This window comes from Notamacropus eugenii, chromosome 5 (genome assembly GCF_028372415.1).
Source record: "Notamacropus eugenii isolate mMacEug1 chromosome 5, mMacEug1.pri_v2, whole genome shotgun sequence".
In the NCBI taxonomy this organism is placed as follows: domain Eukaryota; kingdom Metazoa; phylum Chordata; class Mammalia; order Diprotodontia; family Macropodidae; genus Notamacropus; species Notamacropus eugenii.
In genome coordinates this window covers 35,384,828-35,410,798 of record NC_092876.1, presented here as the reverse complement: position 1 = coordinate 35,410,798, position 25,971 = coordinate 35,384,828, and the positions used below count along the sequence as shown (strand labels likewise).

General features: G+C 47.7%; 1 protein-coding gene across 16 annotated transcripts in view; it reads left to right on the top strand.

The window, feature by feature from the left end:
- The window catches only part of LOC140504035 (cyclin-dependent kinase 11B), a 39,802-nt gene that overhangs the window by 11,660 nt on the left and 2,171 nt on the right, over nt 1–25,971 (top strand). For 4 of the 16 annotated variants that reach the window (XM_072608533.1, XM_072608546.1, XM_072608539.1 and 1 more), the window contains exons 6-17: nt 12,100–12,236; nt 14,957–15,079; nt 15,685–15,780; nt 15,874–16,008; nt 18,296–18,361; nt 19,298–19,473; nt 20,308–20,398; nt 22,907–23,028; nt 24,023–24,128; nt 24,295–24,416; nt 25,113–25,220; nt 25,461–25,577. In XM_072608533.1, the coding sequence (XP_072464634.1) occupies nt 12,100–12,236; nt 14,957–15,079; nt 15,685–15,780; nt 15,874–16,008; nt 18,296–18,361; nt 19,298–19,473; nt 20,308–20,398; nt 22,907–23,028; nt 24,023–24,128; nt 24,295–24,416; nt 25,113–25,220; nt 25,461–25,577 (1,399 nt within the window). Of the gene's footprint in view, nt 1–12,081; nt 12,237–14,956; nt 15,080–15,684; nt 15,781–15,873; nt 16,009–18,295; nt 18,362–19,297; nt 19,474–20,307; nt 20,399–22,906; nt 23,029–24,022; nt 24,129–24,294; nt 24,417–25,112; nt 25,221–25,460; nt 25,578–25,971 lie in introns of all 16 variants that reach the window. The other 12 variants (XM_072608535.1, XM_072608540.1, XM_072608547.1 and 9 more) reach the window with 6 other exon arrangements.

The following is a 25,971-nucleotide window of genomic DNA, read 5'->3' as shown; positions in this document are numbered from 1 at the left end:
CAGACCATGTCTTGCAAGTCTGTTCTCTGCTTTGGGAATATTTCTTTGCACAGTCAAGCGAGTCGTAAATCAGGCTGGAGCCTCTTGTTTTGCCACCACCAAATTGGCTTCTGAATCCAGAAACAAAAATGACGCTTGGAGTTGTCTTGTGCAACTTGGCCAGTTTTTCTCGAGTTTTAGTCTTGGGCCCTGTGACCTTTGCAGGCTGCCGGCCAACTCCAACTACCTGTTTACTCAGAAGAAGTCTGTCTGTCGTGAGCCTCCTGGTTCTGATGGTGTCAGCCGCCTCCTTGCACAGCGAGGCCTCACCAGCTTTTTGATGCTTAGGCTATATCATCAAATGCCAGGCACGAGGAGGCCCTTCTGGAATCCCTGCTCCTCAGGAGCTCTGAGTCTGTCTGGAGTCCCCAGTAAGTCTGGCAGCCCTGGGAGGAGCTCCCAGGAGCAGGCACCCTAGGCTGGCAAAGGAGGAGGTGCTGGGCCCGCGAGTGCCAGCTGCTCTTCCAGCCTGGGTGACATGGGAAAACTTAGTCCCCTCCCCCTGCCCTGGGACTTTCCTTGACCCCATCTGGAAAAAGAAGCAGCTTGCTGAAGCCATGCTAGTTCTGGCAGCCTCTTCCTTTTCTAGCTGTGCACAAACTTTCTAACAGTGTGTTCTAGAATTTCTGAGGAGTGGAAATAGAGCTCCTTAGCCCATCATTCATTTGCAGAGTCTGTTCTCTTTTTTGAAAACAGGCCGGGATGTTGACCTTCAGTGCTCTAGTACCTGTCCTGTTCTGCCCCATCTTTCCAAGGTCTCTGACAAGGGCTCAGCCTTCAGATCTGCCCATGCTCTGAATTCTTCAAGAGGTGACTCATCAGATCCATGGGGCTTCAATTCATCAGAAGCCGGAAGGTCCTCTTGGACTGTCACCTTTCTTATCTTTGACCGTTAACTCCCTGCTGAGCCATTTTCCGCCCAGAGCTGCTCCTCCTTGGTCAGGAAAGCAGAATTTCAATACAGTAGAGTCCCTCCTTTTCACTGTGGTGAATGATCACTGTCCCAGCCTCCTTGAGCAGTGGTCCCAGCCCTCTTTGAGCAGGCTCTGTTTTTCAGTCTAGCTAAGAAATCTATTTTGTTGTCCTTAGTACTCCTCATCAGTCTCAATCCTTCTGAGTGTTAGCATTTCTGACAGTATTTTTACCAGAAAGCTTTCTAGTGGTAGCTAGCTGCCTTTGCTGTCTTCTTACTTTTTAAAAAAAATGTAATTAATTAATTTAGTTTTAGTTTTTCACCATTCACTTCCATAAGATTTTGAATTTTAAATTTTCTTCCCTTCCCTTTCCTCTGTCCTCCCCAAGATGGTGTGCAATCTGATACAGGCTCTACTTGTACATTCGTATTAAATGTATTTTCACATTAGTCATGAAGAAGAATTAGAACCAATAGGAGAAACCATGAAAAAAAAACACAACAACCAAAGAAAAGGAGAGCAGCTTCCATCTGCATTCAGACTCAGAGTTCTTTTTCTGGATGTGGGCAGCATTTCCCATTATGAGTTTTTTAGAGTTGTCTTAGATCCTTGCATTGCCCTTGGAAGAGCTAAGTCAATTTAAGTCAGTCATCTCACACTGTGGCTGTTTCTGTGTATAATGTTCTCCTGGTTCTGCTCCTTTCACTCAGCATCAGTTCATATAAGTCTTTCCAGGCCTCTCTGAAGGCTTCCTGCTCATCATTTCTTATAGCACAATAGTATTCCATTACATCCTCTACCACAACTTGTGGTACCCCTATTGATGGACATCTCCTCAATTTCCAATTCTTTTCTACCACAAAATGAGCTGCTGTAAGTATTTTTGTACATGTGGGTCCTTTTGGCATTTTTAGGATTTCTTTGGTATACAGACCTACAAGCAATTCTGCTAGGTCAGAGGGCATGCACAGTTTTATAGCCCTTTGGGCATAGTTCCACACTGCTCTCCAGAAGGGTTGGATCAGTTCACAACTCCACCAGCAGTGTCGTAGTGTTCCAATTTTCCCACATCTTCTTCAGTATTTATCATTGGCCTGTTTTGTCATGTTAGCCAATCTGATAGGTGTGATGTGGTACCTTGGAGTTGTTTTGATTTGCATTTTTCTAATCAATAGTGATTTAGAGCATTTTTTCATAGGACTGTATAGATAACTGATTTCTTCCTCTGAAAACTGCCTATTCCTATTCGTTGACCATTTATCAGTTGGGTAGCTGCCTTTGCTTTTGTTCTTCTCTACGTGTGTTCCAAGAATCTTTTTTTTTTTAAAATTTATTTATTTAATTTTTAACATTCATGTTCACAAAATTTTGGGTTCCAAATTTTCTCCCCATTTGTCCCCTCCCCCCACCCCCAAACACCGAGCATTCTAATTGCCCCTATCACCAATCTGCCCTCTCTTCTATCATCCCTCCCTTCCCTTGTCCCCAACCTCTCCCTTGTCCTGTAGGGCCAGATAACTTTCTACACCCCTTTACCCGTACTTCCTATTTCCCAGTAGCAAGAACAGTAATCGACAGTTGTTCCTATAACTTTGAGTTCCAACTTCTCTTCATCCCTCCCTCCCCACCCCTTCCCCTTGGAAGGCAAGCAATTCAGTATAGGCCATATCTGTGTAGTTTTGCAAATGACTTCCATAATAGTCGTGTTGTGTAAGACTAACTATATTTCCCTCCATCCTATCCTGCCCCACATTGCTTCTATTCTCTCTTTTAATCCTGTCCCTCCCCAAGAGTGTTGACTTCAAATTGATCCCTCCTCTCATTGCCCTCCCTTCCATCATCCCCCCCCACCGTGTTTATCCCCTTCTCCCCCACTTTCTTGTATTGTAAGATAGGTTTTCATACCAAAATGAGTGTGCATTTTATTCCTTCCTTTAGTGCAATGTGATGAGAGTAAACTTCATGCTTTTCTCTCACCTCCCCTCTTTATCCCTCCACTAATAAGTCTTTTGCTTGCCTCTTTTATGAGAGATAATTTGCCCCATTCCATTTCTCCCCCCTCCTCCCAATATATTTCTCTCTCATTGCTGAATTTCATTTTTTTTTTTTAAGATATGATCCCATCCTATTCAATTCACTCTCTGTCTCTGTGTGTGTCTGTGTGTCTGTGTGTAATCCCACCAACTACCCAGATACTGAATAGTTTCAAGAGTTACAAATATTGTCTTTCCACATAGGAATGTAAACAGTTCAACTTTAGTAAGTCCCTTATGACTTCTCTTTGCTGTTTACCTTTTCATGCTTCTCTTCATTCTTGTGTTTGAAAGTCAGATTTTCTTTTCAGCTCTGGTCTTTTCATCAAGAATGCTTGAAAGTCCTCTATTTCATTGAAAGACCAATTTTTCCCCTGAAGTAGTATACTCAGTTTTGCTGGGTAGGTGATTCTTGGTTTTAGTCCTAGTTCCTTTGACTTCTGGAATATCCTACTCCATGCCCTTCGATCCCTTAATGTAGAAGCTGCTAGATCTTGTGTTATCCTGATTGTATTTCCACAGTACTTGAATTGTTTCTTTCTAGCTGCTTGCAATATTTTCTCCTTGACCTGGGAATTCTGGAATTTGGCCACAATATTCCTAGGAGTTTCTCTTTTTGGATCTTTTTCAGGTGGTGACCGGTGGATTCTTTCAATATTTATTTTGCCCTCTGGTTCTAGAATCTCAGGGCAGTTTTCCTTGATAATTTCATGAAAGATGATGTCTAGGCTCTTTTTTTGATCATGGCTTTCAGGTAGGCCCATAATTTTTAAATTGTCTCTCCTGGATCTATTTTCCAGGTCAGTTGTTTTTCCAATGAGATATTTCACATTATCTTCCATTTTTCCATTCTTTTGGTTTTGTTTTGTGATTTCTTGGTTTCTCATAAAGTCATTAGCCTCCATCTGCTCCATTCTGATTTTGAAAGAACTATTTTCTTCAGTGAGCTTTTGAATCTCCTTTTCCATTTGGCTAATTCTGCTTTTGAAAGCATTCTTCTCCTCATTGGCTTCTTGAACCTCCTTTGCCAATTGAGTTAGCCTATTTTTCAGGGTGTTATTTTCTTCAGCATTTTTTTGGGTCTCCTTTAGCAGGGTGTTTACTTGTTTTTCATGCTTCGCTTGAATGTCTCTCATTTCTCTTCCCAGTTTTTCCTCCACCTCTCTAACTTGATTTTGAAAATTTTTTGAGCTCTTTATGACCTTTTCCCAGGTCTGATCCCATTGAGTGGGCTGGGATGTAGAAGCACTGACTTCCGTGTCTTCCCCTGATGGTGAGCACCGCTCTTCCTCATCAGAAAGGAGGGGAGGAGAAACCTGCTCACCAAGAAAGTAGCCCTCTATAGTCTTGGTTTTTTCCCTTTTCTGGGCATTTTCCCAGCCAGTGACTTGATCTCTGAATATTCCCCTCACACCCACCTTGCCTCCAGATCCTCCCAGCCAGCACTTGGGGTCTGAGAATCAAATGCTGCTTCCCAGTCTCAGGGCTTTGGGCGGGGGCAGGGCTGCTATTCAGTGTGAGATTAAGTTCAGGTGCTCAGGTCGGGGCAGGGCCGCCTCAAGGGCTCAGTTCCCTCAGGGGGTTTATGCAGAGACCTTCAACAATGGATCCGGGCTCCTGCCTGCTTGGGGAGCCCTGGTCTGCTCCCACCTCCGCTGGTGCCTCCCAAGGGGGCTTGAGTCATGGGGGCTCCCCACTCCCCTCTCGACCTGCTGAAGAGACCCTCGCACTGACCCTTGTCCCCTGGGGGTGGAGGGACCCGCGCGGCTGCTGGAGATTTTGTCCCTGAAGCCTGCTGAGATCTGCCCCTCTCAGTGCCATGCAGCCAAGCCAGGGCTGGGCTCTGCTCCCGGTCTGGTGCACGAGGGACCTTTCGGGTCAGTTTTTCAGGTCTCTCTGGAACAGAAATCTCCTGTGCTCTGTTGTTGTGTGGCTTCTGCTGATCCAAAATTTGTTGGGAGTTCTTCTTTACAGGTATTTTATGGGCTGTGGGTTTGGAGCTAGCATATGTGTATCTTTCTACTCCGCCATCTTGGGGCCCCCACCCCTTCCAAGAATCTTAATGTGATTGGAGAGTTCTCAGTTTTTCTACATGTCCCTTCAGAAGACTCTTTTTCCTCTTCAACAAAAATGTTCCTTTTTGTGACTTTGGAAAAAAATTGTTGTGATTGATGCCTTTTGCCTTGACATCAATCACCTCCCACTTCTACCCTCCTTGAAACATCCTTAGAGACAAATTAGCAAACAGATGGACTCTCAAGACCCTGTCATAGTGGTTTGCCCAGTGTCCTTCCCTGCCTGTGCCCTGGCCTCTGCCGTGATCACAGACAGATCACAGGCCCGATTCCTCCTCTCTTCTCCAAGGCCTGTCACTCAAATGTCCACTTCCTTTCAGTGGTTTGTACATTTACGTTGTTGTAAACGTCATGTATATTGTTATCTTGTTATCTTGCTTTGCATCAGTTTGGATAAATCCTCACACAGTCCTCTACATTCTTCGCCATTTGTCATTTGTGCTGCACAACAATATTCCTTTCTTCACACACCAGTTTTTCAGCCATTCCCCCATCAGTGGTCACCTATGTTGTTTCCAGTTCTTTGGTGTTAAAGAGTGATGCTTTTGATTTAGTGAGCCTGACATCTTTGGGATACACGCCCAGTAGTGTCATTGCCACTGGGTCATTTATCGGGCAGTTATTCATTTTTTCTTGTGGAATTCCAAATTGAAATCCTGACAAGTTGGACTGCTTCCTAGTTCCGTCGTTAGAATACTGGTATGCCTGTCTTCCCGTAGCCTTTTCAGCTTTGATTGTCTCTATCTTTTATCATCTTTCCAATTTATATAGTAGGAGGTAAAACCTCAAGGTTATTTTAATTTACATTTTTCTTACTGTTTTTGTTTTCAAGAGTGCTTTCTTATCACTTATAGTTTGCAACACTTTTGAAAACTATCCATGTCTTTGACAACTTGTCTTTTTGGAGAGTGACTCTTGATGCTGCAGAACTGGGGCCGTTCACACATAGTTTAGATATCCAATCTTTATTGTTGGAATCTGGTGCCAGTATTTTCCCACTCTGGTGTTCTTTATCAGATTGTCTCTTCCTGATTATATTCATGGAAAAGCATTTTAATTTTATGTCGTCAGAATTGTTTCACCTTTTTATTATATCCCCTACATTTGCTTAAGAATTGTACTCGTAGCCGTGATTATGAAAGGTACCAAACTCATTCTCTTCCTGATTTTTGATGGTGTGATTATTTATACTCACGTTATGTTCAAGATAGATATTGGTCTAAACTTGATTTGTGATTAAATACTTTACAGTTTTCCCAGCATTTCTTATCATAAAGAAAGTTCTTCCCCTCTTAATTGATGGCCTAGGATTTATCAGGCGCTGAACTGTTTCCTGCTGTGGATCGCTCATGTTTCTTGCTCACCTCACCTCTTCCAAACGTTGGTCACGCTCTGCTCTCTTCATTTGGGCCTTTTTCATTTTGTCTCTGGAGATTATAGATTTTACCATTCGAATCTCAGTCATTTGATGGGTGTAACACTAACCCTGTGGTTTAATTTAGGCAGCATTGCCAGTTTTATTCTATTGACATTGCCCAACACAGAGTGAATTTCCCTCTGGTTCTTTGTCTCCCTTTATTCTGTAGAATGTTTTGCACTAGGTAGGTGTGTGTTGGTTGGTTAATAACTGTATATCTTATGCATTTTGTAGTAATTTTCAATGCATTTTCTCATGATTTCCTCCTAGTTTTTGTTCATATTACATTTAAAAATTGATTTTGTATCCTATGTTGCTGTAGCTGTTATCTCAGTCAGTTTTTTGGTTGGTTTTGATGACTTTTTCTAAGTAGACTATCATGTCATCTGCAGATAGTGATTGTTTTATCTCATTTTTACTGATGTTTATTGCTTTGATTTTGTTGTCTTTTTTGCTGTGACATTTCTAGAACTTTGTCAGATAAAAGTGGGGGGAGGGGATGTCTTTCTCTGTGTACCTTCAGAATTTCATCCTTGAGAATTTTCCATCCTTCTTGGGCTGACTTCCTTTGGAGAAATTTGGCGCATGATTTTCTTTTCTCTGAATCCTTTGAAATATATTTGTCCTTCCCTTCTCCTCCCAGTCTAGGGTTTATGTTAGACTATGACTGACTTTCCTCTTCTCCCACACAGACTTCTAGGATGGAGGCCATTTCACTCCCCACAGTCAGTTGCTCTCTGTTGGTGAGAATCAGATCCAGAATAGAATTTTGTCTTAGTGATATCCTACGCACCCAAACCCCTGCCTTTGAACAATGCAATTATCCTAGGGATGAGTTAAGAGATCATAAATGCTCTGCTTTTGGTAGAATTCCAGCAGGTGTTTGGGTCATCAGAGCCCACCATCTTTGTTCCGTCATGCCTTTATGCTAGGCTTATGGGTCCCAGACTCATCGTCTAATTCCCCTTTTCTGTTCTAATGGCCTACTGTTGACTCCAGTCACTGACAAAATTGTTTTTGTCTCTCCCTCTGCTCTCTGCCCTGCTTTTCTTGATTCCTTCACATGCAATATTTTATTAGTGTACACTGCTCATCTCCACCTCCCTGTGTCACCTCAGATCTTCACCTGGCAGGGGCACCCCTGCCTGTCCAGACCTGCATATCAGTCATGGGGCTCATCCAACAAAGTCTCAGTGCTTCCTCATAACAGGCACTGGGATCCTACTCTGTCCTGACCTTTATGGGTTTATGTGTGACTGTTTTAGGCATTGAGTTTCTTATTGGCACCTTCCTGGGATTTTTCACCTGTAGCTCATGAGTTCTGCCACCTCTTTTTTCTTAGATTGTAGTTGCTCTAGCCATACTCTAGTACATACCTAGCATCTAGTTTGGTGGGAAAATACCAGCCATTTCCTCCCTCCTCTGTCGTTTTCACTTTAGATTTTTGTTTGAATTTTCAGACCACCAAGCAGTACCATGTTGGCAGATCTTAATAGAGAGCCTGGCATTCTTATACTTTAAATTCACTAAGGTTTAGAAATCCAAACTCCATTCCCAAACACCATCTTCTTGGCCAGCTGTTTACCTCTCTGCTCATTTCTCCAGCATCATCCTTGACTTCAGTGGACACCAGTGAGGAAAATACACTGTGTCCTGTGGTCTTGAGTTACTTACCCAAGACATTTGTAATCTTATAATATTTATAATTATTTATAATATTTAGTCTTTCCTGTAGGGACTTTCCTTTGGGACTGCCTGGAGCAGGAAACAGAAATGGGTGGTCCTTTGGTTGGTAGTTCTCAGGCATGTCTTCATAAGAGACCAGGAGGCCTCATGCCCCTAAATCCCTGGCACTGGGGAGACCTTGCCCTCACTGCTCCCCTGCTCTTCTCCCTTTGGCATCTTGATCGTCCCTCATAGTCCTGGGCTCTGCACTGCCTTTACTCCTTTATAAACTTCTTTCTCGTCACTTGTACACTACAGCCATGGTCCAGGCCTTCCTATGCCCTGCCAAGTTTTGCTCTTCCCCACTCAGGGGACAGCCACTTGATTGCCACTTCTGTGTTGTCATCAGTGAGTAGGACAGTTTAGCCACTTTTTAAATATAATTCCAAATTGCTTTTCAGCTTGGTTGGACTAGGTCATAGCTCTACAAACAAGTTATTTGTGTGGCCATCTTCTCACAGTCCTTCCAATTCTATTTCCATCTTTTCTGAGCTTTGCCAGTTTGCTAGGACTGAGATGAAACTTCAGTCACTTTGATTTGCATTTCTCTCATTAGGGATATGGAGCAGTCATTCCAGGGTTTACTAGTTTACAGTTCTTTTGAGGACATTTTATTCCTGTCTTTTGACCAGCTGGAGAATGGCTCTTCATTTTGAATAGAACCAGTTCTCACTTTACATCGATCCGACTGTAGGTGTGGCTGGGAAGTGGCAGGAGGTCCTGCTCCAGGCACCGAAGCTTCTGACTGGGGGTCTGCGAAACTGCCTGGGAGCCATGGATCTTGGATAGCAGATTTCTTCATGCAAAGATGGTTTTCCCATTCGGCAGTCTCCCTTCTCATGCTGGTTGCATTGTTTTTGTCTGTTCAAAAGCTTTTCTGTTTCATAGAATAGAAACCATCTGTCTCATCTTTTGTGAGCTCTGCTTTCTCCTCTTTGGTTAAGAATTATCCTCCCAGCCAGAGATGGGAAAGGCCCCTGACTTCATGCACTTAACATTTGTATAGTGCTGTGATCTTTTATATTCAGGTCAGGTGTCCATTTTGTGCTTGTTAAGGCGTGTGGGGTAGGATGTTGGTCTGAACGTAATTCTCCAGACTGCTTCCCAGTGTTTTTCTTTGAGTAGGGCATTCTTCCCCAGGAGTTGGGGCCCTCAGGTTTCACAGGGGTCTTTCTTCTCTTCCACCATGTTGGTATGATGCTCCTCCACTTAATCCTGCTGGTCCCTGCTCCCCTCCCACTTGTTCCTGATAAACCTGGGCTTGTGGCAGGCAGCTCCCAGGGACCAGCATTCAACTTGACATTTATCAGAAGTCACGCAGAAGCTGCAGACTGAAAACGTCGACCTGCCTCATGCAGGTCCCTGCAGACCTCTCCATGGCGCTTTCATTTTCAGATTGCTCTCAAATGTCCATCACTAGTTCTTCAGAATGTTTTTAACATGTTTACACCCTTTTGTCACTCCCTTCTGGCCCTTCTGCTACCTCTTACCTTGCTAACCACATCAACTTCTTTTCTTTTTACATTGACTCTAAGTCTGTCCCTTCCCCTTCTGCTCTCTGGGGAGCCAGTCCTCATTATAGAAAAAGAAAAGGAAAGAAGAAAAAAGTCCACAACATGACCCAACACACTGATGTTCTTGCCAACTCTTACTCGGTGTGTGCTCTCCCTGGATGAGAGGCTGGCGTTCTTATACTTTAAACTGACTGTGGATTAGAAATCCAAACGCTGTTTTCTTGGCCAGCTGTCCTCCCAGGTCAGCGGTTCTCTTTGGCCTCATGTCTCACATTCTATGCGTGGTCCACACTCATAGTCTACCCCTCTTGTTTTTAAACTCTTCTCTTGAGCCAAGTATGGACACTATAACATAACTTTGGGTTTTCCCTTTTCTCACTAACGTCTTCTACCTCATATCTTGTCATCTTACCCATTTGTTTCATAATTTGCTTTTTCTTAGTTATATCAGTTTGCCAGCTACCTTCTCCTTGGTTACTCCTCTTCAGTCCTTTCTCTCCTTCATATAAGAAGGGATCCAGAGTATGGATGGAGAAGCTAGCTTTGGATAGAAGGGGGAATCGATTGTCTGAGACAAGAGGGAACCAAGAGGAGAATTCTGCATCCCCCCTGCCCCATCATCCTGCCCTGGGGCTGCAGGGGCAAAGCAGCTGCTTGAGCTAGGTTGTTCACTGTCTGCCCATTGATAGATGGAACTCCCTAAGAGCAGGGGAGGAGGCTAAGTCAATGAAGAGAGAACAGAGCTCCCCTCCTGTCCCACTGGACCCTTCTCCTGACCCTGTTTAAGCAGCTCTTTCCTCCCACTTGTCCCTCATTTCTTTAGTAAATTGGCCCTGTTGTCAGTTGAGCAGATTGAGGGCCTGGGGTCAGCTGTGGGTGGATGTCTGAGGTTCTGTTCAGCTGTGCCCTTGCACTTTTAAAGGCAGAAAGCCCCATGCCCCAGGCCAACTTGGGATGGTGAGGGAGGCACCCATTGGCAGATACTGGCCTCTGGGCAGCCCAGTCCACCCAGAGGTTTCTAGGGAGGGTGAGGGTAGCAGAGGGTGGGCAGATGGCTTCCCTTCACATGGTTGGTCTCAATTTCAACACAATTGGCTCTTTGTGTCACTGGTGTGCAGGAAGGAACCCTGGGGAGACAGATGAACTGATCTTTCCTTGGATTCCCCTCTACCAAGGAGAGTGGTACCCTCTGCATAACATAGTCTCTTCTGGAGGCTCCTGTAGATTGCAGCAAAAGGTGAAGTGACTTGCCCGGAGTTATGTGGCCAGTATGGCTCAGAACTAAGGTCATCTCCCCACCTGCTCTGCCTGCTCCTGCTTCCTACCGGCTTGGGAGCCGCTGGTGCTGGGCTGCTCAGGCATCCTTTGGTGATGGGGTGGATTCTGATGTACTTTTTAGACTTTGTTGTCATGCTAGCAAACACGCTGACTCAGAGTTCCTACAGAAGTGATGCCTTTTAATTCTATTAGGAAGCATCAGAAATCCTCCTCTGTGGCCCCCCAGGTTTTAGCTTTTGACCACCTACAGTTAGATAACAGTAATAACAGAGCAGCTGTTTTGTGGTGTGCAGAATGCCTGGTGTAGGTTTTCTCATCTGGTTCTCCTGACAGTGCTGGGAGGGGAAGTGCTGTTGTTATCCCCATTCTGCAGATGAGTAAACAAGTGAGAGTTTAAATAACTTGCACCAGGTCACAGGGAAAAGTCTGAGGCAGGATCTGAACTCAGGTCTTCTGACTCTATTGGTCACTGTACCACCTATTTTCTAAAGAAGATAACAGTGATGACTCTCATGATATTCAGGAATTTCCTCCTAACTGGTCAATCACTCTATCTGTGGAGTACACTGGTAGATTCTGGGAGGTGTCCTTATGTAGCGGGGTGAGGGTGGAGATGGCCCTGGGGGACGCAGAGTTGGATTGTATTGAATGACGGCTGCTGGAGAAATCAGGCTTAGTTCCTCAGTCCCCTGAGCCATCCCCCTCAGGACTTTCCCAGGAGGGCCCCTGTCTGCGCATAGCTGATGAGATTTTAGTTTTTCAGAGCTGTCTTTAGAACAGGATTGTCATAGATACTTCAGAGGTCTTGGTGATATAGTCTGACAAAACTTGCAGAGAAATAGCGCTAGAACACTCCTGGGCCCTCCCATTTTTCTGTTCTAGCAGAATGATTCAGGGCGTCTTCTGGCAGTCTCGTCACTGAGGACAGTGCTTTGTGCGTGTATTTGTCTGTTTGCTGAAGATCTTTTCTTATATCAGCTGTTTTAATGTAAGTTGTTGAGATTGAACAAGCTGAGAAAAGATCATCTGTAAATGAAAGTGCTGAAAAATACTGGAACCTTCCTATTTGAATTAAAAAAAAAGTAGGCATCTGATTGCTTCTAGGGATCGTCTTGAACAGCTGGAACGAAAGCGAGAACGAGAGCGGAAGATGAGGGAGCAGCAGAAGGAGCAAAGGGAACAGAAGGAGCGGGAGAGACGAGCCGAGGAGCGACGCAAAGAGCGCGAAGCCAGAAGAGAAGGTAACGGGCCTGCCGAGCCAGGTGGCTGGGGCCTCCCAGGACAGAGCCTTCTCTGGAGGAATGCTCGTTTGTGTGCCGAGCTGGGGGAGGGGGGGAGGCATTGTTAAGGGTGAGTTCCACTCCACAAAAGGATTCCCTTAAACAGGCTGAATTGCTTTAAGTATTGATCACAGAAAGGTTGAGCTTGAAGCTACCAGTCATTTCACAGATACGTGATTTATCTGTTGGCCTCCCTATCAAAATAAATGTGCACGTAATGGGAAGGGCCATTGTGAAGAAATCAGTCAGCCTTGACACAAACTTGTAACTTGTAACCCTATTTGTGTGCTGCTCATGTAAGAGAATCCCAGAGTTGGAAAGGACTTTAGGGGCCCTCTAAGCTAAGCACTGCCTGAACAGATAGCTGCTCTACATCATGCCAAGAAGGTGGTCTTCCAGCGTTTGTCTGGAGAGCACTAGGGAGGGGGAACTCCTTCACTTTTGGGACAGTTCTGACCATTAGGTTTCCCCTCTCATCAGACTTAAATGTGCCTCTTTAAATGTTGTCGTCAGGGTAGCCTGGCAAGACCCATTCTCAAGGAATCTGTGCTCACTTTTTATGATCACTGGGTCCTTATTGAGAGGTTTACTAATTATTCTTTGAAAGAGAAGTTCTTTAATTTTGCCAGGAATCAGATCACCTCATTGGCCTTCAGGAGGAGACCCCTTTCTCTTTCCTATTTTGAGCATCAAAACACCCCCTGCCTCTCTCTAGACATGCCCGCAGTCGCTTCAGCCAGTTTGTTCAGTAGTCAGAGATGCAATAACTTCAACTCAGTTAGATAGCCTGCTATCTTCCTAACTATCCTGGGCATCACCTCCGTTGGCCATTTTTGTTCTGTCCTTTACTATTCCAAAGATCTTTATCCTTTATACGCAAAAAAGAAGTAAAATGAAAGTTTAGTCTCTGCCTTTTCTGTTGTCACTGTCCCCTACATCCTGAGCCCTCAGTGTTCTCCCATCTCTGGGCCTCCTCCTGACCCCACTGTAACTCTTAAAAATTCCCTTTTGTGGTCCCTGTAATCCCTTGCCAACTCCTGAGCCTCACTGCGCTTCCAAGGTCATGCTGGGCTTTTGTGCTCACTTGCAGTAATCTGCTCTTGCTTCCATCTAGAAGTGACTTTGTAAAACCTAAGATGGACAATAGCTCCTTGCGCACCCACGTTGTTCTCTTTAGAAAACCTCCCTTCTTCATCCTCATCTGAATTGTTTGTTTTTGTGTCTTCCCCTGTACTAACTTTGACTGGAGAATTCTCATCAGTGGGATCCTTCTCCTTTCTCTGAACCTTTTGAATCTGCTCTCTGCACATCTAGGCTCCTTGTCAGATGGGGACCAGCCTTCCTCTTCTTGCTCCATTGCTCATAAATCCTAAGGTAGAATGGCTCCTTTTCTCCAAAATGGCCATCATTTCCATCCTTGTTGATGACAATCAGATGAAGAGGAGAATTTTTCCTTGTTGATTTCCCCAGCTCTTTGAGAATTACCTTTAGGGAAAACCCAACACCAGGAGATTATGTATGGTGGGGTGGGAGGCAGGCGGGGGGGAGTGTGAGAGTGGTTAGGGGAGAAGGGATGTTGTTTGGGGAGCTTATTTGCTTTTTAAGTCGTGATAGTGGTTTGTTCTGAAACAAGACACAATTTTGGTCTCATTTGTTATCAATGGGAGGAGAATATTGGTAACATGGTGGCCTGAAATCAAGGAGACTGTTTATGGTTCTTGGACAGAAGTTAGTTTTCTCTGGATAGACGTGGTTGGGAATCTCCACTGTGACCCTGGCATCATTCAGTGTCCAAGTATTTATTACTGTGTGCACAGCTCAGGGGGATGAACTGAAGGTGTGTTAGGACATTGTCCCTGCCTTCACGTAACTGAGATGTTGTAGACATGATAAGGCACTCCTCTAATTACTAGGTACTGATTTGTGTATGTGTTCTCCCACCACGTTAGAATGGGAATTCCCTAAGGAAAGGGCGTGTTTTATTTGTTGGCTGTTGTCTGTATTCTCGCTGTCCAGTATAGTGCCTTTAACTTTGGAGGTGATCAAGCGTTTCTTGAGTTGAGAGGTATGGCTTCCAGGCCCACTTCCACACAGAGTATTGGGCACCATTCGGGGGCGGGGAGGGGGGTACCTACACATTTAGAAGAAGGTTATCCAGTTGGAAAGCTTTTAGAGGAAGGCGTCCAGCATGACGAGAGGCCTCCATGAGGTTTGGTTGAAGGACCAGTGGATGTTTAGCCTGGAGAAGCCTTTGTAGGACAGGATAACTGCCTTCCAGGATTTGAGGAGCTGCCATAGGAAAGAGGGGCTCATCTTGTTCTGTTAGATGCCAGAGGGCAGGGCCAGGAGCCACAAAGGGGTGGAAGAACTGTCTACACCTGGGATGGATGATGCTGAGGCCAGCGGCCCCTGTGGCTTCTATTACAGAGTATATTCCTTTTCAGATGCTGCTTGGGCTAGTTAGCTGCTGAGGGCCCTTCCAGCTCTGAGATTCTGTGGTTCTCAATTGAAAATGCCCCATGCAAACCCAGCAGCTCTGATGAGAACTGGGAATGTAAGCGGCCTCCACCCTAGTGTATTACAGCTAGCCTTGTATTTGTGTGTACAAGGAATCTTTGAGGAAAGGGCCTTTGGTTTGAAGCAAGCTGGTGCCAATGCCTTCTTTTTTCTGGGGTTGCCAGTTTCTGCACATCACAGAACAGTGAGAGAAGACTATGGAGACAAAGTAAAAATAAGTCACTGGAGTCGAAGCCCATTGCGCCAGCAGCGAGAGAGATTTGAGCAAGGGGATGGCAGGAAGCCAGGTAAGCCTCTGCCTGGGTGCCGGCCAGGCGCTGCGGTCAGTGCCTCTCAGAACGTGACGCTGGCCGGCTTTGCACCACAATTGAGATGTTGGGATAGTCTTGGGGATGGTGGTATTTCCTCTCAAGAAGCAGGCCATTTATTTCTCTAAAAGCAGAGTTGTTTCTGGAGTAGGATGCAGACTCTTCAGGACGGACAGTCCTGGATGGCTATGGCCTTGCAGTCATGAGTAACACATTCTCAAAGGGGCTCTTGTAACCAGATAGCTTTATTTAGGAGGGAGTTCTGCAAATTCACTATTTCTTTTAATTGAAGTATGCTTCCTCTCCCTCCACGTGCCCCTATTGAACACTGTGCTTCTGTGTCAGGATCAGCCCTCCATTCCCATCCCATGGTGATTCACTGATTCTTCCCCTTGGGGAGCTTCTTAGTCACCCATTCAAAGATGCTTTACTTGAAGGTTGACAGTTTATCTTCTATAGACCCTGTGAAACGAATGAATGAAATGTCTTTTTATGAAAAGTAAATCAAAGTCTTTTCAGATTGTCTTAATGATTGAAAACCTTCTCCCCAAACTTACCTTTGCCACCGTCTGTTTGTTTCCTAGTCAAAGAGGAGAAACTGGAAGAGAGGGACCCCCTTTCTGATTTACAAGATGTCAGCGACAGTGAGAGGAAGACCAGCTCCGCTGAGTCCTCGTCAGGTAGCTGGGGAGCAGCGGCAGATAGACAGACTGAGGCTTCTCCCAGGGAGGCACCGCGCAGACTGAGCCTCTCCTTTCTGCTTTCTTCTCCAGCAGAGTCAGGTTCTGGCTCTGAGGAGGAAGAGGAGGAGAGCAGCAGTGAGGAGTCAGAAGAGGAGGAGGAAGAGGAGGAGGACGAGGAGGAGGAGACAGGCAGCAATTCTGAGGAGGTGTCTGAGCAGTCTGCTGGTAAGGGGGCTGTGCCACCCACACAGCCGCGCCCCAACGCCTCTGACCCCGAGCATGGAGCGGGCAGCGTGACTTCTCGGGGTCCTTCTTCTTTGGGCGCTAGACCAGAGAGAAGGATGGCCAAAGAAAAAGATGGCTAGCTTGAATCCTTAGCTTTTCCCCACAAAAAACCAAATTCCCAGGAAAGGCCACACACTTTCTTCCCTCCCGAGGGTCCCATGAAATGAGCAGCACCAGGTCAGTACTGGGGAGAACTTGTAGAGATGGCATCGGAGCAGAGGCTCCCAGGACTCTTCCAGATCATCTCTTCTCTGCTCCAGCCTCCTACACCAACCTCTCCCGGGTCCTCTCCACTGAGGACTCTGCATCTTACTTTCCTGAGAAAGTCAAAGCTATTCACCACAAGCTCCCTTTTCCCTTTCTCCCTGGCATTGCCCCCACTCTGTCCTCCTCCTTCCTAACCAAGTGGATAAGGCCAGCCCTTACACGTTTCACTTTGATCCTGTCCCTTTTCTGTTTTCTCCAGCAGATTACCCTCTCAGTCACCACTACTCTCTAATCTTCAGTCTTTTCCCTGTCTAGCAGTTCCTTTCTTGCTGCCTTCAAAGATCTCCCCCATCCTTAAGAAATGTTCACTAGACCCAACCATCCCCTCAAGCTACCTTCCTATGTCTCTCCTCCCTTTCTCGAGCAAGTGCCTAGAAAACAACTGTCTACACTCGGTGCCTCCACTTCCTCTCCTCTCACGCACTCCTCAGCCCTATGCAGTCTGTCTTCTGACCTCATCATTCAACTGAAACTGCACTCCGCAAAGTGACTGACCATCTCTTAGGTGCCTAATCTCATGGTCTCTCCCAAGTCATCCTCTAGCTTAACCTGTGTGGCATTTGATACTGCTGACCACCCTTTCCTCTAGGACATTCCTTGTTCTCTGGGTTTTCCTCACAGCGCTCCTCCTGCCTGTGTGCCCCAGCATGCGTGTCATACCCACTAAGCCAGTCTCTGCCAGGCTCTGTCCTAGGCCCTCTTCTCTGTCTGCATGTCTCTGGGTAGCCTCATCAGCGCTCTGGGGTTTGTGTAGATGGCTCAGCCCCAGTCTCTCTGAGCTAGGCCTGCATCACCAGTTGGCCACTGGACATCGTGCATTGGACTATCCCTGGGTATCTCGGAGTCAGCACATCCAAACCAGCACTCACTACCTTTCTCCTCAGACCTGGCCCTTCTCTGAGTGTCCTTCACATACTACTACTGTGCCTTCACTTTCCTTGGGTTGTGAATCCAGACTCCTCCTCTCTCACCCCCAAAGCTCACGCTTTCTTTCTCCATCCTAGTTCTTGCACCTTTCCCTCCCTTGCCACTCCGCAGCTGTCACCTCTCAGATCACTGCAGTCCCTTCCCATTTGTCTCCCTGCCTCACATCTCTCCCATCCATAGCACCCTTCGTGTGGCTGCCACAGTGATTCTCCTTAAGCATAGCTTTCACCTGACCCCACAGTATTCCACTCCTAATGCATCCAAGGGATATGAGCATCAAATATAAAGTAAGGTCCTTCACAACCCAATTCCAGCCAATTTTTCTAATTTCTCACAACTGTAAGGCTCCCCTGCACTGCCCTCTTCTCCATTCCTCACACATGGCCCTCCATCCTGCCTCTCCCAGCCTTTGTGCTGGCTCTCCTCAGGCCTAAAACATCCTCCTGCATGTCCACTCAGACCCCTTTTCGTCTTACAAGAGGTGGCCCAACGATGACCTTCCAAGGCAGGAGTTCTTAACCCTTTTTGTGTTGTGGACCCCCAGCCTCAGAATAATGTTTTTAAATGACTAGAGCAAGTGCTTAGTTTTAGCTAGAGGTTAGTGAAGAAAAGAAAAGAAGCTGTAGCTTGCTTTTTTCTCATCCACAATCACAGACTCCCTGAAGTTTCTCCACAGACCCCTGGTTAAGAACCCCTGTTCTACAGGAAATCCTCCTTGGTCCCCTAACTGTAGTTCTCCCACCCCAGATAGCTTGTATTTGATCTTCTGTGGACTCTGTAGACTTAAACGTGTACATGTTGTCTCTTTCACTACAATGTAAGTTCCTGGAGATCACAGACTGTTGGGGTTTTGTCCTTTTATCTCCAGTGTCTCGTGGCACATAAGAGACACTTAATACATACACGCTTGTTGGTTGACTGATTGACACCATACGTGCCTGAGGCACAGAGGCGCTCTAGTTCAGGAGGAAGGCGTAGTGAGGTTGGGTCGTTCCTCCTCCATCTGAGGGGCTGCCTTTGTTTTGATTTGCAGAAGAGGTGAGTGAAGATGACGTGAGTGAGGAGGACGAGCGAGAGAATGGAAACCACGTTGTAGTTGGTGAGAGGCTGCCACGCAAACGGCACATCTTTTTTTTTCTCATGTCCTTCATGCCTCAGAAAGGGGCTCATTGTGAACTTCCCTGAGACCCCATCCCGAAGTCTAAAGAAAACAAGTTTGGTGGTTATTGTGCCCGGCACACAGGGAGGCCCAGCATGGCTGTCGCTGTGGTCTTTTCCCAGAACCAGAAAGGTTCTGAGGAGGCCAACTGGTTGGTCCTCGAATGTAACCAAAACCACAAGTAGGTATTGATGCCTCCACGAGGTGAGGCAGTGGCCAGGCGTGGAGACTCTGACACCAGCGAGTCTCAGTTTCTTCATTTGTAAAGTGGGGATGATAACTAGTACATTCCCCCATCTCCTTGGGTGGTTGTGAGGCCCAGCGAGATGCTGCACACCCTGGAGTATTCGCTATGTCATCTGTTGGGATTCTGATTTTGATTCCTCCTCCTCCTGTGTGCTAAGCTGTGCTACAGAAATACCCTGTGTTTCCTGCCCTTGCGGAGCTTAACAATGGAGAGGATGTAGGCCCAGGGTGTGAGAGCCAGGCCTGGCCCGGGATTTGGGACGGACTGACAGGCTGCTTTGCCCTTGCCCTCACCAGCCATGGTGCCCAGATATTTCCTGGGCCTCTCTTTCCTACTGTTTGGCTTCTCCTCTGGTGGAACCAGGGAGATCTCTTAGCAGGGCCATGTCAGGTAGGCCCCTTCACATGTGCACCCCAAGGATCCTGTGGATCTGCATGTGCCCTTGAAGTAACATCAGCCATGAAGCAACAGGTGTCATTCTGACCACGTTCTTTCTTGCCACCTTTCTCTGGGGCAGAGACGCGCTCTGCTACCTGCCCCTCTGTGGGGCCTTTCTCTCCTGGTGGCTGGAGGCTTCGCACTGATAGTTGGCAGTTCCCTTGTGCTAGATTTGATTCTAACTTTTAAAGTTACAGAGTCAAGGTTTGACCGAGATTCGGGAGAAAGCGAAGAAGGTGAAGAAGAAGGAGGAGAAGGGACGCCACAATCCAATGCCATGACAGAGGGTGAATACGTCCCTGACTCTCCAGCCTTATCTCCCATCGAGCTGAAGCAGGAGCTTCCCAAATACCTCCCAGCCCTGCAGGTCAGCAGTGTACTCTGGCAAACTCCCCCAACCCTAGGGGGCCGCCTCCCTCCTCATTCTGCCCAGGAGCCTCAGAAGGATCTCAAGGGGCCTTGGGAGGGATGGCAACAAGACCGTGTTTGCCCCAAGTGGCTCCTCCAGAGAATGGACGACACCGCCCATCTGGCTATGCTTGGGGGCTTGCTCAAATGGGAGGTGCGGGTCTTGGGTCCTGCTCACCAGTGCATTGAGCAAGGCTGTTGGGCTGTACCCCGTTGCTCTTTTTTTTTTTCTTTTTTTGAGCTGTGCCCTCTCAAATAGATGCAGGATGGAGCTCTCCTGTTTTCTATGAGAAACTGCCTTTGTAGTAATTGTTTTCTCTGACAGAACAGAAAAGGTACAGGACAGAGATGTCTTGTAATTCCCTGCCTGGTGCCCTGAAGCTCCTGGCTTTGGGCTGTAGAACTGGCTGTTCATCGGCCCTCTGGCTAGTTTTGTTCTCTCTGTGTCCCCAAGCAGACTTTGTTATGTGCCACTGGAGTCAGGGACACTGGGACAGGGAAAGGGGTATCACCACCTCCTCAGTGCCTCAGCCTGTCACAAGGTACTAAGAAGAGCTGGGGCCAGTATCCCTGAGAATCCCAGGGTAGGGTAGAGTGTTGTCTGCAGCAAGGAGCAGAAAATCTTCCCTTTGTCCAGCAGCCAGTGAGCAGGACACTGGGTGTCCTGAGCACCCAAAGGCACAGGCCCAACAGAGCAAGCCTCACTGGGCAGCTGCAGGGTGTCCTTTCCATTCAGGGTCAGAGACTGCTCCTCTAGGATACTGTGCTCACACACTCACCCTTCCCTCCACAGGGTTGTCGGAGTGTGGAGGAATTCCAGTGTCTGAACAGGATCGAAGAAGGCACATATGGGGTGGTATACAGAGCAAAGGACAAAAAGACCGGTCAGTGCACACTGGAAAGTGGGTACACAACAGAGCTGCCCTGGGACCTGGGGGGTGGCGGTGGACTGGGGTGCTTGACTCAAAGTTTAGAGATGACCCCACACCAAGGGTCGTGGGTCTAGAGCTGGAGGGCACCTCAGGACATCTTGTCTAGTTCAGCATCCCCCACCCCAATATTCTAGATGAGGAAACTGAGGCCCAGGGAAGGGGGGTGACTTGGCTGAAGTCCTGCATGTGTATGACTCTAGCCTGAACCACCCCTGGTGTAGTGAAAGGGATGGACGGTCACCTAGGAAACTCCCAAAGACCAGATGACTTGGCCATTTCGGGCAGCTCTTTCACTCTTCATTCTTCCTACCTTCTCTCAGCAAAAGTCCTTTTTCTTACATCACTGCTTATTCCTGTGGTGTACTACTTCGGGTGTGCTAAACATAAATAAAACCTTTGTATCCCAGCACAGTATGTGTGTGCAAGTGCACACGCACACACACAGGCACGTGCACGCGCACTTCTCTTCCTTTCTTGGTTTCTCTTCTCATCATTCCATGTCCACACTCTCCTCAATGGACCGGTTGGTTCGTAGATCAGTCAAGGGGCTTACTCCATGCACTATTCACCATTGGTCATATCTACGCCCACCCTCTTCCCCCCAATATCCCACACCATGCAGCCAATCAGAGACTGTCTGACCAGCAGGTGTCACCACAGACTACTCTTAGGACTGAGAAGATTTCATTTTAAAAAGCAGTTTTGTTGCTAGGGGCAGATGGGTTCTGACCCAGTTGGGCATTTTGGTCACTGATCTCGTACCAGTGAAGCCGCAAAGTTGGGTGTGATTGCTGGACTTTGACAGCAGATTCCATCAGTCTGAGACTTGGGGAGTTTTACACACAGAGAGGTGGGTTTGTCTCCTGCACAGGGGACGTTCTTCTCAGGTCTCCCACATCTCTGGGCCCTTCATCATGCAGAGTTGGTGATGCTCCTTGGAGAGAGAGGGGAGCCAGGGGTCTGGGGCTATCAGATTGGAGACACTGGAGTTGGTATTAATGATGGCCCTCTGAGGACAGAGATCAAATGAAAAGCTGGGTAATTCTGCCCTTGTTGGAAAGAACAGGGCTGCAGTCAGGAGCTCTGTAGTCTAGGCCTGTGACACAACTTCCCCCAGGAACCAGAAGCGAATCCCAGCTTTGTCACTGTGTGCTCTGCTGCAGGCTGTTTGTGGGGGGCGTGAATTGGCCTTTATAAAGTCAGCTTCAGTCCTGAGTCCTTAGCAGTTTGAGATGAGATGAGTGAATGCTTCTGCCAGGAGACTTATCCCAATTTCAGGACCCATCATTCAGTCTACTGCAACCATTTTTTTTAAGTGCCTTTTGTGCCAGACCCCAGACCAAGTGCTAAGGAGACAGTGAGGACAAAGGACCTAGTTAAGAGTATACGGCCTAAGGATAAATTCAATAAATACAGAAGAGCCAAAGACCAGGTAGTTTGAGAAAGTAAGAGAACGAAAGGTTCTTTTTAAAAATGCCTTCCACAGGCAGCTCGGCCTGCAGTCCTTGGTCCAGTTTGTTCTCTCCTATATAAGAAACTTAACTGCATACCACAGAGGTCCCCTTTTTCTGTTCTGTATATACAGAAATGCTCATTTTATTTGTGTTGAGTTCAGGATTTTTTTAATACGAGGTAGCTAGGGACGCATTTTGCTTGCATGGGTATATGGAGTGCTTAACCTGTTAGCTCACTTGCTCTCACCTCTGGTAGGTAGGTGTTGTCATTGCCATTTTACTGGTGGGGAAACTGAGGCAGACAGATGAATGACTTGAAGTCACAAGCAGTTGCGGGAGGGGATGTCAGGAGAGGTTTCATGAGGGTTTTGTGATGGAGCTGCATCTTAAATGAAAAGAGAGTATCTTGGGGGAGGTGAGCAATGAGGCCCTGATCTTTTCTGGCCATCAGCAGGATGTGGAGGACTCCATGGGGGCTGGACTGAGCTGCTGCTTCTGGAGCTTTTAAAGCATGTTTGCATGTCTGCTAGTCTCATGGTCTGTGCCCAGGAGAAGGGCAGCTGGTGTGTCCTGTGGAGAGGCTGACTCGAGGCCGGGTAGCCCATCCCTGCTAGCCAACAAACCAGGGTGCCGCCCTCGGGGCGGGGAGCAAGGAAGCCTTCGTGTCATACAGAGCAGCCGCTTAGGCTTTCTTCTTTCTCTTCATCGAATTCTTACTCTGTTGTATTTCAAACCAAACCATTCTTTAAAGAGAACAAGGATAATGAGCTAATATTTGTCAGGGGCTTTATAGATGGATTTCCAGGAGTCACCACAACCCTGCACGTCTGTTGTGCTGCTCTTGATGAGGGCCCCATTGTACAGGCTGAACTGAGGCAGGAGGTGACCCCGGGGTCTAGACTCCAGCACAGCCTGGTCTCATGTCCTACTGGGAAAAGGTGCCCGCCACAGCCTGCCACCATGCAGAGGCTCCTTAGTTCCTACCTTTAGGATGTTTTCTTTACAGATGAAATTGTGGCTCTGAAACGATTGAAAATGGAAAAGGAGAAAGAAGGATTCCCAATTACCTCCCTCAGGGAAATCAATACCATCCTGAAAGCTCAGCACCCAAACATCGTCACTGTCCGGGTGAGCCTCTGCCCTTCCCCTTCTGCCTTCCCTCCCCCCCTCCACCTGGAAGTCTGTGAGCCTTTGCCAAGGGCCTGCTGCACCCCAGCAGAACGTATTGATTTCTTTTAATTGTAAAATGCAGTTTTGTTATCATCCCTTAAGACTGAAATGGCACATAAAGTGCCACGCAGTGGGGCTCTCCAGCAGACAGAGGCAGGCAAAGTAGAGGACTGTGCATCTTTGCTGGAGTGTTAGGTGGCTCTCAGTCACCCCTTTTGTCTGACCAAATGATGATCCCCAGGGAGCTAGATTGCCCACTCACTCCGCAGAGCTCATGTGGGGGAAATCAGGCCTGCTCAGAAAAACCACCAAGTGCACACTAAAGTCGGGGTCTCTATTGATTTTCTAAAAGGGAAAATAAATGCTCATCATTTTTGACGTTTCATATATCAATTGAAGTGTTGCGACATACTGAACAGTCAGCCCCAGGGCTACTCCTAAAAGCTTGTGGAGGGATTAGATCTAGAATTTCCTGAAGGACCCTCCTTCCTCGCCAAAGCCGCCAGTCATGTTGCTGGGCCTAGGGAGACCATGCAGAGCAGGGGCTGGCTGGGCACAGTGAGTGAGTATCCATGATGACCGCCAGCCCGTCCCCTAAGGAAGTCGCTCTAGCAGTTCAGATGTCAGCTTCAGTCTGTCCCTCCTTTCAGAATGATCCTAAATTCTGAATTAGAGGGATCTGAGTTAATGAGGTCTGTTGGTGGACACACAGAGTTGGGTTCAGACCCTGCCTCAGATGGTTGTTAGTTATGTGACCCTGGGCGAGTCCCTTAACTTCTCTCAGTTTTCTCATGTGTCAAATGAGAGAGTTGAACTTGATGGGCTCAGATCCTCAACCCCTGCCCTGCCCTGGGGCTGTCCAGGCTTCAGCAGACGAGCTCATAGGAATCCTTGGGGTTCATACATGTCTCTTCCCTGCTCCCTGATTAATCCATTGGGGTGTGCTTTAAAGGAAATCGTGGTAGGCAGCAACATGGACAAGATCTACATTGTGATGAATTATGTGGAGCATGACCTCAAGAGTCTCATGGAGACCATGAAGCAGCCCTTCCTGCCAGGTACCTCCCCCCCCCCCCCCGCCCCCCGCCCCCAGCCCCGGGCCCATGCCCACGCCACAGTCCTGGGTGAGGCAGACAAGGGGAGGAGGCTCTTGCTGAGTCACCATGGGGAAGACTTGTCCCCACCCTGTGATGTAGTGATCTCTTGCTTCTGCTCCTACTGCAGGTGAAGTGAAGACGCTGATGATCCAGCTCCTGCGGGGAGTGAAGCATCTTCATGACAACTGGATCCTTCACCGGGACCTGAAGACTTCCAACCTGCTCCTCAGTCATGCAGGCATTTTAAAAGTAGGCAGGCCCAGGAGTCCGGGGACCACAGATGGTGAATCAGGGTGGGGGGTGGGGGGTGGGGAGGTCCACCTCTGCCATACAGTCTTGCAGCCACAAAGCTCAGACACACTGTCCTCAGAAGGCCCCTCACGCCCAGCCCAGAGCCTGCACCTCCCCTGGACGCTGCCCTCTGGGAAAACCCTCCCAGAGGTGGGATTTAGGAGCCTCTTACACTGTTCCCAAGCTGTGACCAGCCAGCCCCTCGTTAGCAAGAAATGTTTGTCACTGTAATAGGCTGTGAGTGTTAGTGGGGTCTGGGGGCAGGAAGACCCAAGTTCAAATGGTAGCCTATTGCCTACCTCCTCTCACCCTGAGCTTCCTCATCTGTAAAATGGGAGGGATAATAACAGCGTCTGAGACCTTCCAGGACAGCTGCGAGGGTCCCCGTGAGATCGCACTGTGCACATGCTAGTGTTGTGATTAACATAAGTGCTATTTTTAGATAAAGTGAATAATATTCCAGTGGGCCTCGAGCTGGGGGGCAAGGAGTCTCTGGCAAGGCTGCACTCCTCTGAAGGCCTCCCCCTTGTTGTTGGTTCGGCTCTGATGCCTTCTGCATCTCCCTCCCCGACAGGCCAGAATCGGGGGAGGGGCGTGATGCTGCTGGAGACTGGGGAAGGGTGAGCCCCGAATCCTTCTCTCTCACGCTTTCAGGTTGGTGACTTTGGGTTGGCCAGAGAGTACGGCTCCCCGTTAAAAGCTTACACGCCAGTGGTGGTGACGCTGTGGTACCGGGCCCCAGAGCTGTTACTAGGAGCGAAGGTACCTGCCCCTTCTTTGAAGAATTGTCATGCCCTCTAGTCTCTGGTCAGTCACTCAGTGTGAGGCCCCCTTGGCCCTGGCAGTTGTGGATGCCTTTGATGGGTCTGTCCCAGGGTTGAGATCTGGTACATCAGTCACAGTCCCAGAAGCTCTGTCCCTCCTCTTCCTCATCATTCTGAGCTCTCCTGGACCCTCACACTGTGCTTTCCTCCTCATTGACTTCTCTGCTTGAATTTTCAGGAATATTCCACTGCGATTGACATGTGGTCAGTGGGCTGTATATTTGGGGAGCTGCTAACTCAGAAGCCCCTGTTTCCAGGGAAATCAGAGATTGACCAGATCAACAAAGTGTTCAAGGTAATGCATTTCTGCGTCTCTGAGCCCTCCCACAGTTCTCTCTTTGGGGATGAGGGGACAGTGGAAGTGACCAGCAGTATGTCTGTGCTCATGGCTTCTGGAAGGTCAGCCTTACCAGCCTGGAGTCTGGAGTCCCCTCCCAAGTGACCATATCACTCCTGCCAGGCCAATCCTTAGAGTAGTTCTGCACAGGTGGGCACCAGTGGGGAAGAGAATGCCTATTTTTCTGACTCTCTGCATCTCTTCCCCCTCCTGTGTTACAAATGAGGAGACTGACCAGATTCAGGGGTGAGGTCACTACCAGACTGTCCTGCCTGGGTGGGCAGATGAGGAGGTGACACCTGGTGGACGTCTGACCCATCCCAGAGCCATCATGACCTGGGGAGCTTTGTCT